At 41.1% G+C, this 17,647-nt stretch overlaps 1 protein-coding gene across 1 annotated transcript; it reads right to left on the bottom strand.

The window, feature by feature from the left end:
* Window positions 1–4,846: 4,846 nt before the first annotated feature.
* LOC104440879 (L-type lectin-domain containing receptor kinase IX.2) lies at window positions 4,847–16,977 on the bottom strand. Its single transcript, XM_039310675.1, is given in 8 exon segments — window positions 4,847–4,990; window positions 5,243–5,344; window positions 5,443–5,652; window positions 5,759–6,163; window positions 9,616–9,777; window positions 11,918–12,648; window positions 12,651–13,591; window positions 15,972–16,977. Coding segments are annotated over 8 exon segments (3,642 nt in total). The 5' UTR covers window positions 16,919–16,977.
* Window positions 16,978–17,647: the final 670 nt, after the last annotated feature.

Raw genomic sequence — 17,647 nt, 5'->3', positions numbered from 1 at the left:
CCATCACACCCGTTGTTCTCAGCCGCCGAACGACGGACCACCGGTAGTGGCGGGCGCCGCCATGAATCTATCCGCCCTCGTCAATGCAAAATCTCTTTTGCTTGTGTAGAATATGACTTACGAAATTTTTTTGTTAATTTTTTGTATCACAAGCCTCGAGAATGGAGTAATGTAATTCCCTTTATCTCGCTCCTGAGGCTAAGTTTCTGCGTCCGTAATAACTAACACCAGTTGCGACAAGCTTTGTCAATATCTAATCATGGCCTATGCTTGACCTTCAATAGATTTTTATTGCCCTAATCACTACTTAAATGATGTTTATCTCGAGCTAAGCCACATAATGGAGCGTTTTTTTGACTAATGGCTTAAAAAAAAAAATCATCGGTCACTAGTTTTTTCAACAACTCTTTGGTAACTTATCATCACTTTTTTTAACATACTATTAATTATATTGTTCACAAATTACCATTTTTTTTTTTTTTTTTTACCAACTTTGTTCGCTCCCCATGTTAAAGCCTTTAAAGAGTTGCTCAATTTTTATTTGGGTGACTTACCACCTTTTCTTTGATGTAATTCACATATAGGTTTAAGTTATCAACTCTCATTTGAATGATGTCCCAATATTTATTTGATTTTTTTTTAAAGTTTATCAACTTTTATTTTGGTTTGCCAAAATTTATTTTTCTCTCCTACAAGCTCCATAAATTTATTAACTCTCATATGAATTTACCAACATTTACCTGTGTGGCTTACCAGCTTTTTTCTCCATGGGTTATCAATTAGTTTTGTTAACAGTGCAAGGGTTTGGGATCCACTTTGTGATTCATCGCTCGTCTTGATGAGCTTCATCATCATCATCATCATCATCCTCCTCCTCCTCCACGCTTCATTCTTGAATTTCGCACCCTTTCCTCATCTCCTTCTCCCTCTCGAGCGGATAAGCAAGCAAACCGGGCGACTCTGAACAAAAACCCAAGCGCGACAACCATGTCTGCGACTACAAATCCATTGCTTTCTTCCAATTTCTATGGCGACAGAGTCCTGCTCTCCTCCAACTCCCAAAACCACGAAATCGTCCCTTCACTCGCAAATTTTCAGAAGAAAGTTACGCCACCTCGATCCGTCTTAACAACGACGTACCCAATTTCGAGCGCTTGAAGTCAGCGCAATCCAAGGCGAGCCTGGCCGCACTCCTCTTCGCTTCTTCGATAGCGTACATTATTCAAATTACATCAATTACATCCAAATACCTCTGGGTTAGCCCATATACACATTTCAAAGTCTTAATTAATTCACAAGACTTGCAGGATGTTGAACAGGCCTGCAGAGAGCGGGACCTTTGCACTAGTGCTCTGATATAACCAATAAAATATAGTATGTCAATAGAAAATATACGTCATTGGAAAATCTAGAGCCGGTTTATAAGGTACTAAAACTAGCTTGTTGAGTAAAGTTGGTGGGTTTTGGACTTGCGTTAATTAGCCTTTTCTCGCGAAAGAGACTGTTTAACGAATCAGAGTGACCGGATCGATGGCTCAGTGAGCGGTAAAGATCGATCATAACAAAGAGAAAGGTCAACGAAACAGTGGCCATATAAAGGACAAAAGATAGCTTATGTGAGTAGATTGGATGGGATGGGACCAAGGTCGTTTGTCCTTAAGATGAGATCAATAATGAAAGAAGGCATGGGACTTTGAAGCTTGTTTAATATAGCTCTAGACTCTAGTCTCGCTGTTCCTAAATGTTGACTTTGCGATAGACAAGGGTATTTTTAAGATTAAGATTAATATCACAAAAAATCATAAATTAATACATATGTAATAAATTTATTCCAAACTAATTTTTGATTACTAAAAATTCTAAATTAGTACATTTATGATAAATTTACCTTCCGTTAATTTTCGTTAAATTTATTGTTAAATCAATGAATTGGATAACACATGCGGATTAACGGGTGTACCGGTTTGAGTTTTACCCTCCGTTTATCATAGGTGTATCGGTTTACGATTTTTAAATATTAATTTTATTTAATTGAAATTAACGGGAGAATAAATTTGTTATAAATGTATTTGGATCTCAAAACTTTTGATATCCGAGTTGTAAAGCTTCATCTCCTTGAGGTTTCTAGATTGCTCCTGAATTCGGGGACACTTGGAATGTTTCAACGTGTTGGAATATAATAGCGAAACGACATCATCTTACAATTACGTTAATACAAAAATCACCAAATAAATAAACGATAAATAATAAAAGACTTCGGAGATTTACGTAATTTATTCCGAATATCAATACTTATATCCATGAGGAGAGTTAGAAGAGAATAATGTATAATAATAAAAAAATGGAGTTTATAATCGTCACACATTCTAAAGTATTTCTCATACCTAAATTTAAACTCAAATTCAAAATATTTATAAATATATAATATAAACTCACAGCATGAAAATAACCATGTGTTCAAGTCCAAGCAATACCTGCTCAGGACCGAAAGTCAAGACTGTGCAGCGTTATTGAATTTTCTTCTTTCACATGCAAGTTGCTGCTTCTCGTCGGCTTCTACACTTTCCTTTTGTGCGGCTCTCTGTCTACTTCGTAGGGCTTCGGCGGCTAGTGAGATAGAAAACTCTCGTTTTGCTTTCGTCCGTGTGTGACCATGGTCAACAATTTGACGTGGGCCCACCATGCAGCAAAAAGAGTCGGCTGCTGCAAGTAAAAGAAGAAACCCTTTGCTTTTCTTTATTTTATTTCCTCTTTTGTCTCGTAAATATAGATTACCTTTTTCTTCCGTCGTTGCTTTCTTTTGGACATCCAAAAGAAAATCTAGTATGAGGAAAACTTCTTCATCCGATATATAAATCACTTGGAAAAATTCTTATTAATAAATTCAATTTAACAAATCGTTGTCCAAATTTAAAATCGAGACATTAATTTAACACAATGTAATAAAAAAATGAGAGTGTCTTCCACAACAACTACTCTCTAGACTTGAAATATAAAAAGGAAAAAAAATAGAAAAAGAAAATCGCAGGAATTAATACAATCTAAAGGTCATCTTAACAAATGTCAAGGTTGCCCTTCCATTATTGATTAATTAAGAGTAGTTCCGACTGCAATGCATTACACATGCTAGCCACAACAAAAATCATTCTCATTAAAAAATTGTCAATGTCCTTTTTTCTGATTAAAGATTCATTTGATAACATTTTTATTTCTGAGATTAATTTTTTTTAAAAATATATTTTTTTCTATTTCTATTTCTTGGAATAATTTTCGAGCAGAAGAATGTATTTGGTAACCGCAAAATTTCTATACCCAAGATAGAAAAAGAATATGAATGCGTTTGGTGGGATTCTTAAATTATTTTGTGACGAAGAATTTCTTTTATTTTTTAAAAAATTCTGACATTTTTCGTTTTTTTTCCGTTTCTTTTCTTCCTCCTTTAGCGCCGATCGCCAGGTCTCGGCAATGGCCGGCGACCGACTAGAGACAAGAGCCAACGACTTCACGGGCCCTCGAGGAGCCTCCTTGGTCACCGGTGAGGCTCTAATGACTAGTTAGAGGAGGAAGATGAAGAAAAGAAAAATGACTTATTACAGAAATTGTTCCCAAAAAAATTAACTTTTTTATTTCTTGTTTTTTGTTCCAAATCTATTTCCTAACCGTTTTTCTATTCCAAGGAATATAAAATTCAACTAGAGTTATCAAATGGATTGCTATTCTTCTTTTATTCGAACGAATAATAGAAATTTTGAGAAATAGAAATGTTAACAAATAAGCCCTAATATAGTTTGGTTTTATAAAATTGATTTACAAAAGTGAGATGTCAAGCTGTTATTAAATTTTGAATATAGCTCTTTCGTGGAAAGGCACCGCTTTAATTTGCTCAATTACTAAGGCTGCCAACTTCGTCGGGGGATCATCTTGGAATGGTTCAACGAATCAGTAAGAACGATAATTGCGTTGAACATGTGTGATCGCCACGTAAATGCACTCCATCTTTGTTTTTGGACAAAAAAATTTTCTGCGAAACGAAGGCAAGGTAAACGAACATTCTTTGAAATCTATCCAGAAAAAAAAAAAGAACTTGGGAGTTACAATTCACAGTAATTGTCAAAGTTCAACTGGAAATAAGAGCTCATTCAGCATATGAAATCATTTTAGAAGAAGATGAACAAGAGGATCGCTTAGACAAGGTAGTACATGTGGACGTTTCGATGCTATGACCAGCTGGTTCACCACCAGTGGAGGCGCCAAAAGATGAAACCCTAAAAGATGAAAGGTGTGACCAGGTCGACAATATAGACAGAGGAGGTGCGAGATATGTTGGGACCGGCATTGTTGATGGAAGGGCAGGTGGCGAAGTATCAAAGTTTAGAATGTGGGGAGTGCACAACATAAGTCCAATATTTTCTTTCAGGGAGATGGCGAGAGAGAGTCCAAGTCTGAATCTGTTAACATATTCAGTTGAACCTTTTTTTTCATTCAAAAGATTAAGCCAATGAGTTATGAACCAACTAGAATATATTAACTGTTCCACATCACATTAATTATTTAATATGGGATTTCTTTTAACATAACTCACTCACATGGACATCCTAATACGGAAGATTTAGAGCTTCTCTTATAGAGAGGGCCGAATTTTGGAGTCTAGATGAGCACATTAAAGCCGTACGATCATCAATTGCTCCAATTGTTTGTCAATAAATCACTGCGTGGTTTCGAGTCCACTACGTCTAGCAACTTTTCAATTCCATAGAGCTCCAAACCCAATCCACTAGCCGAACTTGGCCTCTGTTACCCGTGAATACAGTTAGTCGTTTGTGACGCTTTGGTGTGGCTAACAAGTCTAGCCAAGCCAATCCAAAGTCCCCAGCTTAGCATTCGAGTCTGAATCAAGCACAATGTTGCTTGACTTTATGTCCCTATGGACAACACATTGTTCCCATTCTTCATGGAGGTATAACAATACAAAGATTATACCTTGTGCAATCTGTACCATTAGACATGAACTCATAAATAAGGAGTTCCTTTTTCTCATGACACCAATCGATGAATTAGACTAAGTTTCTGTGCCTGAGTCGGCTGATGGTCTTCTCTTACTCCTTTATCCCATGTCTCAACTCTCGAGTTATCTTCTTGATTATGACATTAGAGTTAATGCCAATCAAGAGGCCTTCATAAATTTTTCTGAAACCCCCTTTCCCAAGCAATTGTGCAGCTGCAAAATTATCGGTCGCCTTACCAAGTCCCTGTAGGAGAACTTCTTGGGTCCGGTCACTTGGTTAAATTCTTCTTCAATTGACAGGAGATCATCCTCTTCTCCAATTCTGTCATTTATCTTTCTCTTTGACCAGTAAAAAACCAAGCAAAGCCTAGTACAAAAGCGATGGAAAGAAAGAGCCTAAACTCTCTCATATGTGTTTGTGTCTGCAGGATTAGTACTGCTTGTTCTGTTCGCGTTTTCGGTGACTCGAGATCAGACCTAAATTCCCATGAGTACAGAGTGCGATCAAAGCTCAAACCCGTGGCCAATGAGAAACCGACTGTCACCCATTCTGGCAAATACTCTGTCAGGTTAACTGAATGGGAGTGCTTGGCAATGTTCCTTTTTGGATCTGTGGCATCGATCATGAGGACACTACATCTTGCGCTCTAGAATTGTATGATATCGAAGCATTGAGTCCACCGCTCATGATTTTGTCCCCGAACCAATCCACTCATGTAAAGTTGACAGATGAGAAGTTAATCAAATCTGTACCAACATGTTCACACTGCAGGTCCCAAAAATTGGTGGACCTGTCATAGAAAGTGTCGAATTCCACAGCGATGGAATGTGGTAGAAGGGTCGGAAGGGTTTCGGTTCACACTTACAAGAGCAAGATTGCCACCAGACGAGTTGCTTAGAAGTCTGACCCATTGGGGCCGAGAAAAACGTCAATCCATCGGCAAATGTTTCATTATGTTCTGAACCGATGACAAAGCTGAATTGAGTGGTGAAGTCTGCCATATTGCTAGTCGACTTATCCCAAAGGCACATCGGTTCGTGGTACGTGGCTCGACCCACGCTGGAATTAAGGTTCAGATTCCTATCACTTATGGTGAGCTGGACGCGTGAAGGCAACTGAGAGGCGTCACCTTTGGGGACAATTCGACCATCGAAAACCTGAAAATTAAACGACATTCCATCACATGACACTGAAGCAATGAATGTGATGCTTAGATAGAAAAAAAAAGGACCAAGAATAATGCTGGAAGCCTATGCATGTTCTCTTCTAAAGAAAACGCTTCTGCATGTCATGACTAAGGCTGTGAGTTTTTGTGTTTTTGTTTTTTTGGAGACCATCTTGAATTGGTTCAATGGAAATCCACAGAAAAGACTCGCAACCTTCTCGATGAATAGTTTAAGGATGAAACGGCAAGGTTAGGCGATGATCTTGCCATTGTCCCAATCAGAGAAATATGTTCCAAAAGAAGAATAGTACATTGTAATGTGAAAATGTTAAATTTTAAGCAACATAAATCTTGTGGAAAACTTTAGTGAAAATGATATAATTGTGTTGGATGTCATATAATCGTGACATATTAGAGAATATCATTTAAATCTCATCAATTGCATATGAATTATTCTTGATGAAGTCTATCTGCACATCTCTGGATAGTGGGGCCTCTGGACTTGTCCTCAGGATTATCAAAACAAGTATGTTATGTAATCAGACAAAGGATTCATCATTGGAAAAGCCGAAGTTAGCTATAAGATCCTGAAAACCATGCCGGAGAAAGTTGGGAGCTTTTGACTAGGCTAATTAGCCTTTCTCGTGTACGGTCCAAAGTTTGGACTCCAAACGATGCCATGGCCAGTTGAAAGAGACTCGGGGATGAATCATAAGTAACGGATCGATGTTTCAAAAGCAATGATCGATCCTAACGAAGAGAAACGAAGTGCATGAAAACTTTGGATGGGATGGGACCAAGGCTGGTGACATCCTGAATTTTGATCCCGTCTCGATAAAATGAAATAGGCATTTCGTCGACGCGCGTATGGTCCCCTTTTTCTGAGTTAGCCACTCATGAATTAATTGATCTATCGGGTGAAGCTGTTAAGGGATATAAACGCGATAGACTTGAGAATTTGATCAGAAATCGATTACTCGATCATGATAATTGACAAGGGTCAAAATGATACCGTTATAATCGATTGGTGATTGGATATAGGTCGATTCGATGGAATGACGTAATTGAATTGCATGTGATTCTACATGATTGCAAAATTCGCGTCGAACGGCACTAACCTGATTTCAGTCAATTTTATACTTGGTATCCGTAATTAAAACCTTGCGATCTTTACGACAACTGAGAGTCGCAGACAAGTCGAAAATGCACAAATGTGGATCGAAAATTATTGACCACGAGTCAAACGTGCTAAAATCCCTAAAAGCTACCCGGTAGGTTAGGTTGCACTAAAATCGCGCTCGGTCGATTTTAACCATGATTCATCCATAGGGATTATAATAGCCTATATAAGTTAAGTTCTAAGTTCCAAACAATTGGAATTAGTACCCATTTGGGAGTATTTGGCAAGTGGAATATGTCCCATAGAGCATCATCTTGTCTAGTGGAAGATGGCGTTGGACATCGGGAGTATTTGGCAAGTGGGGATTGATATATTGCAAATAATAGTAACATTCAATAAGACAGAGATGAGTTCATTGGATTGGAACAATAAGACAAAAGTGTGGGGTTTATCAAACTTTATCAGGGAGCTCATTTTCTATATTCAACTCTATTGCTTACCTGTCACGCCTCGAACCCCGAGCGCGTCAACATCCCATCATGGTCATTCAAATGCGACATTCCTGTGTAGTGTGTCGACCCCATTGATTTATTAATGCGCAAGGGGAACATATTATAAAACCCCGACAATAAAAATACGGGATGAAAAAGCATGAAGCAAAAAAACCACAACATGACACTTCATAATTCAACGTAATTACAAATGAGGTCTACAGCCAAAAGTCTTCAAAACCGGCTCTTAAAAATGAACTGTCCTACGACCTACAAGTCGTACACACTCTCCAATCCTTATAACTTCATCTTTGCAACTCCTCAAGGCCAACCAAAGCTATCTGGTCACTCCGTCCACTAGGGACCTGAAATTTTAATCTCACAACCGGGATGAGATGATGTCTCAGCAAGTTCAACCCCCTAAACCCCTATTAGAAAGAAAATACGCCCCGGGTGGCCTAGTCACATCACATAGAAGACTTACCTCGCTTGACCCTTCATCTCGTGTGTTAGCACAATTTATATAATTCAACCACGTACAATTATGATAACCAAACAACCATGGTTCAATCACATTATCAAAACAATTCAACCACTTGGATCGTCTCAGCGATCAATCGACTCGGCCGATTACATGTCATTCTAGCAAATCAATCATTGCTCTCAATCACGGCCCTATAGGAAGGTTTAACAATCAGTGGCAATATTAGGCACGACCTCTCATAGGTGGTTCATCACGGCCCTCTTAGGCACGACCTCTCATAGGTGGTCAATCACGGCCTCACTGGGCATGACCTTTCCTAGGTGGTACATCACGGCCCTATTAGGCACGACTCTCATAGGTGGTTCATCACGGCCCTCTTAGGCACGACCTCTCATAAGTGGTCAATCACGACGTCATTGGGCACCTCTCATAGGGTGGTACATCACGGCCTCACCGGGCACGACCTCTCATAGGTGGTACATCACGCCTCACCGGGCACGACCTTCCTAGGTGGTACATCATGGTCTCACTAGGTAAGCGACGACCTTCCTAGCAGACATCACGGCCTCACTAAAAATGACACCTTCCTAGGCAGACATCACGGCCAATCTCCCATCAATTTCTACACTTAGTGATTTATAAAGAATCCCTATTTATCACAATCACACTCCATTTGCCACAATCAATCATCAAATTCAAATTCTAAATACACAACAACGATCAGATGAAATTATGAGAGAATAAGGTTCCAACGAAATTTTCGGAATTTAATAAATAATTAAATTTAATCCGAAAATAATTAAATAATAATATTTATATTTTTCACGATCCACACTCAATTTATAATATCCAATCATCAATTTCAAAATCCGACTACATAAAGAGCGATCGGCACGAATTCAACAACCGAGGTAAAAAATAATTTTTCCGTTTTTTTTAAAAATAAATAATAATATTTTAATAATTTCGGAATATAATATAATATTATAAATTCCAAAATTCGAAATCATTAAATAATTCAAAAATAAAACCCTATTATGTCACATCAAGGCTTTATATTAACAATAAACAAACTTAACTTTAAACTAAACACACTTTAACTTAATTAAACACAATAATCTAATCATCAACCAATTAAACTAATTCAACCAACTAAGCTTACTTAACTTTGCTAAGCACACTTAGGGCATCATTAACCGTCTAATCAAGGTTTAATGAGTTAAACTCATCCGATTAGCGAGCCGAGACCAAAACAACAAGGGCGACGCGAGGATCGACTTTCCTCAAGGCGGGCCGAGCATCCGGGCTCGGGAAGGCGGCCAAAACGGGCCAAGCGTGGGCTGCCATACCCATTTTCTGGGTTGCTGATCAGGGCCGAGAGGGAGCGGATCCGGTGCCGGTTTAGGTCGGAAACGGGCAGAGGGACGGGGCGGCAGCTCGACGGTGGCTCGGACGGGCGAGGCGGCGGCTAGGCGAGGCCTCCCGGCGGCGGGGACGAGCTCCGGCAGCTCCTGAAACACCCGAGCAAGGGCAGACGGAGGCGGCAGTCCAGGCGAGGCGCGTGCGGGGCGACGCACGGGCGCGCGGGTGCGGGACAACATAGGCGGCGGCGAGCTCCGGCGATGGGCGTGCGGCGTCGAGCTCGACTGGTCCCGGTCAGCTGCTGCAAGAGATCTCAGATCTGCTGGGGAAACGGGCTAAGGCGGAGCGGCGAGCTGGTCGGCGAGCGAGCGGACGGCACAAACGGCGGCGGCGAGCGGCGGAGGGGCCGACGGACGGAGTTAGGGGCTGCTGCATTCCGCTTCTTCCATTGCTGGGCGTGCGAAGAAGGAGAAGAAGATGGAGAGAGCTGAAGAAGTCGCACGGTTGGGAGGAAGAAGAGAGGGAGGAGAGAGAAGGAGGAGAGAGAGAGATGGGACCCTTTTTTCTTTTCTCTTTTTCTCATTTTTTTAATCCCACACAACGCCACCATGACATCATCCCACGTCATACTCCACTAACTTCAAATCCCTTCCCACAACAATCTTCAATGGGCCCATTTTATTTTTCTCACGCATTTAAACTTCAGATACGAATTCCTTCAATTCCAATCAATTCTCTCCCAATTGAATTAAATGAAGTCCATAAAATTAACCCAATGTCACCACGCTCAATTCACATCTTCACTTGTCCATAGTGACCAACTTAAGTCCCAAAAGCGGCCTACTAATTTCTCAAGCCAAATTAGCGATTTCTTGATTATTTTGTCAAAAAAACTCGGCTTGCATGAAAAATCTTCCCAAAGATGATTCAATGATCTTGAAATGATTTGTGACACACCCAAACTTCCAATTTTCGAATTTGATTTCAATTCCACGGTTAATTTCACTTTGGCACGATACTAGCGCGCCTAACCTAGGGTAGCCTTTAGAAATTTTCATGCATTTGACCAGTGGTTGATCATCTCAAGCCACAATGCCATCTTTGAAACATTGGCGACTTTCGGTTGTCGGGGTAATCTCAAGATTTCAAATCTGAACACAGGTACCCAATCGATAGAAAAGTCGGCCTAGTGCCGATCGACACGAATTGTGTGATCCGGTGGAATCACCCACACCCGATCACATGCCTCCGTCGAGTCGACATATCTCCGATCTCTAATCGATTTTAATTGTGCCGTAATGACCCTTGCGTACTAGCTCGGCCGAAAGGTCGCTTCCGGGTCAAATTCTCGAGTCGATGCATTATAAACTCTTACTTTTCACCGATAGACTAGTTTTCACATGAGCCGACTCGGAAAAGAACTATATGCGTGCCAACGAAATGCCCGTCTCCATTTATTGAAAATAGAATTGGAAAATCGAGATGTCACATTATCATTCCTCAATTTCGATTTTTGTTCTCAGTTGGTGTTAAAGTGTCCCGCATTGTTTATTTGAAGTTCGATTGACTTTCAAAAGACTCAAAAGTCTGGATTAGCCTTTCTAATAGTTGGTTCCCGTGTTGTTTGTCGCAAATTGGTGGTAATTTGGCTTATTGGACTTCCTTTTACGAACAAAAGAAAAAAAAATGCATTTAGCTTCATCCGACTTTGAGTACGCTAATGATCCTAAAACTTGCATTACGAATGCAATTGGGGAATACTAGATCTTTCAATTTGTGCAATAAGAAAAATATATATATTTTTTAAAATTTTCAATAAAGAGCAACTAAAAAGTTTAAGATTTAAAAGTAGTTTCAATATGAGTTCAGGCAATGAGAGCGCACCATATGTTTTCAACCTGAAATTTGTTCGAGGCTTTCACCTATTAATTGTATTGAGTTTTAACTTCCATGAAGCATGAAAGGACAATAGAAGAATGGTAGATTTTGCTAGGACACTCTAACTAGCAATTGATAACAGATACTAAGCCATCAAAGAAGACACATACTACATTAGATAATCTTGGAGATCAAATCGAAGTATAAACATGAAGAGTTAATACTAAGGTACACACATGATGAAATTTATATGAAAGCAGATAGTATCCGACATCAAATTTCAAGTACAATTTACAATTCAAATTGATTATTCAAAAATATACCAAAAGTAGTAATTTATATTGTACTTGGGAGCAATGAAGTGGAAGCAGAATGATGAGATTGTATGGAAGAGGTAGTAAATGTGGACACTTCGGTGCCGCTGGTCGAGGTGGCGTGAGATGAAACAATCGATGCCATGGTGAATGTGGATAGAGGTGCCAGATATGTAGGGACTGGCAATTTCAATGGAAGAACAGGTAGCGGGGCGTTAAAGTTGAGAACATTTAATGCTTCTCTTATGGAAGGACGGGCAGTGTGGTCTGGATGAGCGCACCACAGCCCTACAACCATCAAGCACTCTAGTTGCTTTTCATCGAAATTGGTACCAAGTTTAGAGTCTGCAGCATCAAGTAGCCTCCCTGTCCCATAAAGCTCCCAAACCCAATCCACCAACTGGACTTGGCCTTCCTTGGCCCTTGGCTCAATGACTTTTCTTCCGCAAGCTATTTCTAATAGGACAACTCCAAAGCTATAGACATCCGATTCCTTACTTGCCTTGCCCGTGTAAACGCATTCAGGAGCCATATAGCCCATGGTCCCGGCCAAAACAGTCGTTTGTAACCCTTTGGCATGGTCAACTAGCCTAGCCAAACCAAAGTCCCCTAATTTAGCATTGAAATCGGAATCGAGCATGATATTGCTGGACTTTATATCCCGATGCAGGACACATTGTTCCCATTCTTCATGGAGGTAAAGCAATGCTGAGGCTATGCCTTGCGCAATTTTGTACCGTTTCTCCCATGACAAGAAGGTTCGTTCTTTGAATAGATGAGTATCCAGGCTACCATTAGACATGAACTCATAGATAAGAAGGAGTTCCTTTTCTCATGACACCACCCGATGAGTTGGACTAAATTTCTATGCCGGAGTTGGCTTATGGTCTTCACTTCGGTGGCATACTCCTTTATCCCTTGTCTTGACCCTGGATTAATCTTCTTGATTGCGACTTTGGCATTCATGGTGGTCAAGTATCCTTCGTACACTCTCCCAAAGCCCCCTTCTCCAAGCAACCGTTCAATTGCAAAATTATTGGTTGCCACCACCAAGTCCTTGTGGGAGAATTTCTTGGGCCCTGGCACTTGCTCGAATTCTTCATCGATTGCCAAAGCATCTTCTTCTCCGCTCTTGTAAGTTCCTTTTCTCTTCGAACAGTGACGAAACCAAACAAAGGCTAGAACAAGAACCAGCAAAATGAAAGAACCTGAGCCTAAGGTAGCCCATAGCCATAACTTTCTCTTTTTTCCAGCCACTAGCACATTAGAGCGGAATTCCCATGCCTCAAGAGTGTGGGACTCATAACTCGAACCCGTTGCAGCCGAGAAACCAAAATTCACCCACTCCGGCAAATACTTGGTCATGTTGACTATATTGTAGATAGCAGAGGAATTCATGTTGGTGCCCGTGGCATCCACATCGATCATGACAATGCTCAAGTTCTGCGTGCTAGAATTGTACGTAATCGTAGCATTGATCCGTCCACCACTCATGATTTTATCCTTGAACCAATCGACGCAGCTAGAGGCTGCGGAAGTGAGATTATTCAAGTCTATACCAACATGTGCAACTTGTGAACAATTCGGGTCCATAACACCACTAAAGTTGTTGCGATAAGTGTCGAACTCGACAGCTACAAAGGAAGTAGAAGAGATCGAAGAGTTGCGGCTTGGACTTACAAGAGCGAGGTAGCGTCCCAAGGAATCGAATGGCATTTGAGATCCTTTGGGACAAGAAAGAAGGTGAATCCGTCGCCGAATTTGGAGTTTCCTGCGAATTGATGATGAAGGTGAAGTTGGTGGTGAAATCCGCCACGTTCCCGGTTGCCTTGTCCCAAAGGCGCATCGGCTTGTGGTACGTAGCCCACCCTTTGCTCATAGTGGTCTTTGTAAGTTGGATGAGGTCGCTCGAAATAGACGCATCGCCTTGGAATCGAATATTATCATTGTCGAAAGTTCGGAAGCTGAAATCGATGCCCTGAGACGATGCTGAAGCCGTGAAGGCGATGGCTAGAGAGAGAACCAAGACTAGGAGTGATTGAAGCTCCCTGGTCTTGAAACTAATGATATTTGAGCTGTGAAATTCCATTCTCTCTGAAGTTTCAAGATGCTCTTGGAACCAGGGAGTTAGCACAGCTTTCTGGTGCTCTGACGTTGTTACACGCACATATATGTTTACGTGGTGGTCCCCAATCACCTAGGCTTTTGGTTCTTGAACAACTTGCAATCAATTTAAAAAAGGATCAATGTAAACGAAAATGAGACAGTCCCCACGCAGTTCCATACGACAAAGACTTTAGACCATGGGAAAAAAAAACGAAAAAGAGAACACGGTTGTATAAAGAATGACCAAAGGACACTTCATAGATCATAAATTAAGAGAAATACCAGCTGCGAAGCACTGATTCCACATGCCACTTGCGAGGAAAATCAATCCCATGGAAGATTGCCGACTTCCTTGGCCATCCATAGTCGGAGGCACCGCTTGTGTGTCGATTTTGTAAACCATTTTTAAGAAGTTCAGCACTATTCTTATATCAAACGGAGTCATTGATCAGCATGTGCTAAATGGAAGATGACTGCCAATTTTGAAAAGTGGGATCGATTATTGATTATTATGATTAACAATATTATACAATGTAATCGGGGTGCACGGGGTGGGCTGTCTGGCGTAAGCCCAGCAGGCTCAGCGGATTCTAGGTATAAAAAAAAAATATATATATAATGTAAAGGAAAAACGGACGCGCCCTTTCTTTCTTTATATTAGACTTTTCTTGCTTCGTCAAAAACAACGGCCGATTACAAAAGTACACGGTGGGGCTGCCATTTGATTCTCTTTTCTATGGTCGTGACACGGAAAGGACTGTGACCCCTGTGACTAGCTGGAAGCCGCCCTCACACCCGTTGTTCTCAGCCGCCCAACAACGGACCCACCAATAGGCTGGCGGGAGCCGCCGTGAATCTATCCGCCCCTCGTCAATGCAAAATCTCTTTGCATGTGCAGAATATGGCCTACGAAATTTTTTTGTATCCCAAGCCTTGAGAATGGAGTAATGTAATTCCCTTTATCTCGCTCCTGAGGCTAAGTTTCCGCGTCCGTAATTACTGGCGCCAGTTACGACGAGCTTTGTCAATATCTAACCATGGCCTACGCTTGACCTTCAATAGATTTTTATTGCCCTAATCACTACTTAAATGATGTTTATCTCGAGCTAAGCCACATAATGGAGCGTTTTTCTGACAATTAATGGCTAAATAAAAATCACCGGTCACTAGTTTTTCCAACAACTCTTTGGTAACTTATCATCACTTTTTTAACATACTTTTAATTATATTGTTCACAAATTACCATTATTTTTTACCAACTTTTGTTCGCTCCTCATGTTAAAGCCTTAAAGAGTTGCTCAATTTTTATTTGGGTGACCTACCAACTTTTCTCTAATGTAATTCACATATAGGTTTAAGTTATCAACTCTCATTTGAATGATTTCCCAATGTTTATTTGATTTTTTTTTTTAAAAATTTTATCAACTTTTTTTATGGTTTGCCAAATTTGATTTTTCTTTCCTACAAGCTCCATAGATTTATTAACTTTCATATGAATTTACCAACATTTACCTGTGTGGCTTACCAGCTTTTCTCCATGGGTTATCAATTAGTTTTGGTTACCAGTGCAAGGGTTTGGGATCCACTTTGTGATTCATCGCTCGTCTTGATGAGGATTCATGCCGTGCGGCCCCAACTGGTCTTTGTTGAGTCGTACGTACCCGTCGCAAACTATCTCAGGTATAGACTCGTGCTCCGATAGTCCATGTAATTTAGAACTGTCACAATTTTTGCTTGATAATTTCAGAAAACAAAAAGTTACAAGAGCGTAGAGGAGGAGAACTTGTGTACTCACTACTCAACATGCCTTCCATAGGGATTATAATAGCCTATATAAGATAAGGTATAGGTTCCAAACGATTGGAATCAGTACCCATTTGGGAGTATTTGGCAAGTGGAATATGTCCCACATCATCTTGTCTAGTGGAACATGGCGTTGGAAATCGGGAGTATTTGGCAAGTAGGAGAATTTCTTGGGCCCTGGCACTTGCTCGTATTCTTCATCGATTGCGAGAGCATCTTCTTCTCCGCTCATTTAAGTTCCTCTTCTCTTCGAACAGTGACGAAACCAAGCAAACGCTAGAACAAGAACCAGCAAAATGAAAGAACCTGAGCCTAAGGTAGCCCATAACCATAACTTACTCTTTTTTCCAGCCACTTGCACATTAGAGCGGAATTCCCATGCCTCAAGAGTGTGCAGCTCGAAATTCGTACCCGTTGCAGCGGAGAAGCCAAAATTCACCCACTCCGGCAAATACTTGGCCATGTTGACTATATTGTAGATAGCGGAGGAATTTATGTCAGTGCCCGTGGCATCTGCATCGATCATGACAATGCTCAAGTTCTGCATGCTAGAATTGTACATAATCGTAGCATTGATCCGTCCACCGCTCATGATTTTATCCTTGAACCAATCAACGCAGTTAGAAACCGCGGAAGTGAGATTATTCAAGTCTATACCAACATGTGCAACTTGTGAACAATTCGGGTCCACAACACCACTATAGTTGTTGCTATAAGTGTCGAACTCGACGGCTACAAAGGAAGTAGAAGAGATGGAAGGGTTGCGGTTCGGATTTACGAGAGCGAGGTAGCGTCCCGATGAGTTAATCGGGATTTGAGACCCTTCAGGGACAAGAAAGAATGTCAATCCATCGCCGAATTTCGACTTTTCCTGCGAATTGATGATGAAGGTGAAATTGGTGGTGAAATCCGCCATGTTCCCGGTGGCCTTGTCCCAAAGGCGCATCGGCTCATGGTACATGGCCCACCCCGTGCTCTGAGAGGCCTTTGTAAGTTGGATGAGGTTACCCGAAATAGACGCGTCGCCTTGGAATCGAATGCTATCATTGTCGAAAGTCTGGAAGCTGAAATCGATGCCTTGAGACGACGCCGAAGCCGTGAAGGCGATGGCTAGAGAAAGAACCAAGACTAGGAGTGATTGAAGCTCCCTGGTCTTGAAACTAATGATATTTGAGCTGCGAAGTTCCATTCTCTCTGAGGTTTCAAGATGCTATTGGAACCAGGGAGTTAGCACAGCTTTTTGGTGCTCTGACATTGTTACACGCACATATATGTTTACGTGGTGGTCCCCAATCACCTAGGCTTTTGGTTCTTGAACAACTTGCGATCAATTTCGGAAAGATACGACAAAGAGTTTAGACCAAGGTAAAAAAGAAAGAAAGAGAGAACACGGTCGTATAAAGAATGACCAGAGGACACTTCATAGATCATTAATTAGGAGAAATACCGGCTGCAAAGCACTGATTCCACATGCCACTTGCGAGGAAAATCAATCACATGGAAGATTGCGGATTTCCTTGGCCATCCATAGTCGAGGCACCCCTCGTGTGTCGATTTTGTAAACCATTTTTAAGAAGTTCAGCACTGTTCCTATGTCAAACGGAGTCATTGATCACGCATGTGCTAAATAGAAGATGACTGCCAATTTTGAAAAGTGGGATCGATTATTGATTGTTATGATTAACAACAATATTATACAATGTAAAGGAAAAACGGACCAGCCCTTTCTTTCTTTATATTAGGCTTTTCTTACTTGGTCAAAAACAACGGCCAATTACAAAAGTACACGGTGGGGCTGTGACCCCTGTGACTAGCTGGAAGCCCCCCTCACACCCGTTATTCTCAGCCGCCCAACGACGGACCCACCGGTAGGCTGGCGGGAGCCGCCGTGAATCTATCCGTCCCTCGTCAATGCAAA

Source organism: Eucalyptus grandis, chromosome 4, assembly GCF_016545825.1.
Source record: "Eucalyptus grandis isolate ANBG69807.140 chromosome 4, ASM1654582v1, whole genome shotgun sequence".
NCBI lineage: Eukaryota > Viridiplantae > Streptophyta > Magnoliopsida > Myrtales > Myrtaceae > Eucalyptus > Eucalyptus grandis.
Note: the sequence above shows the minus strand (reverse complement) of the source record. Positions and strands in the feature narration are given on the sequence as shown.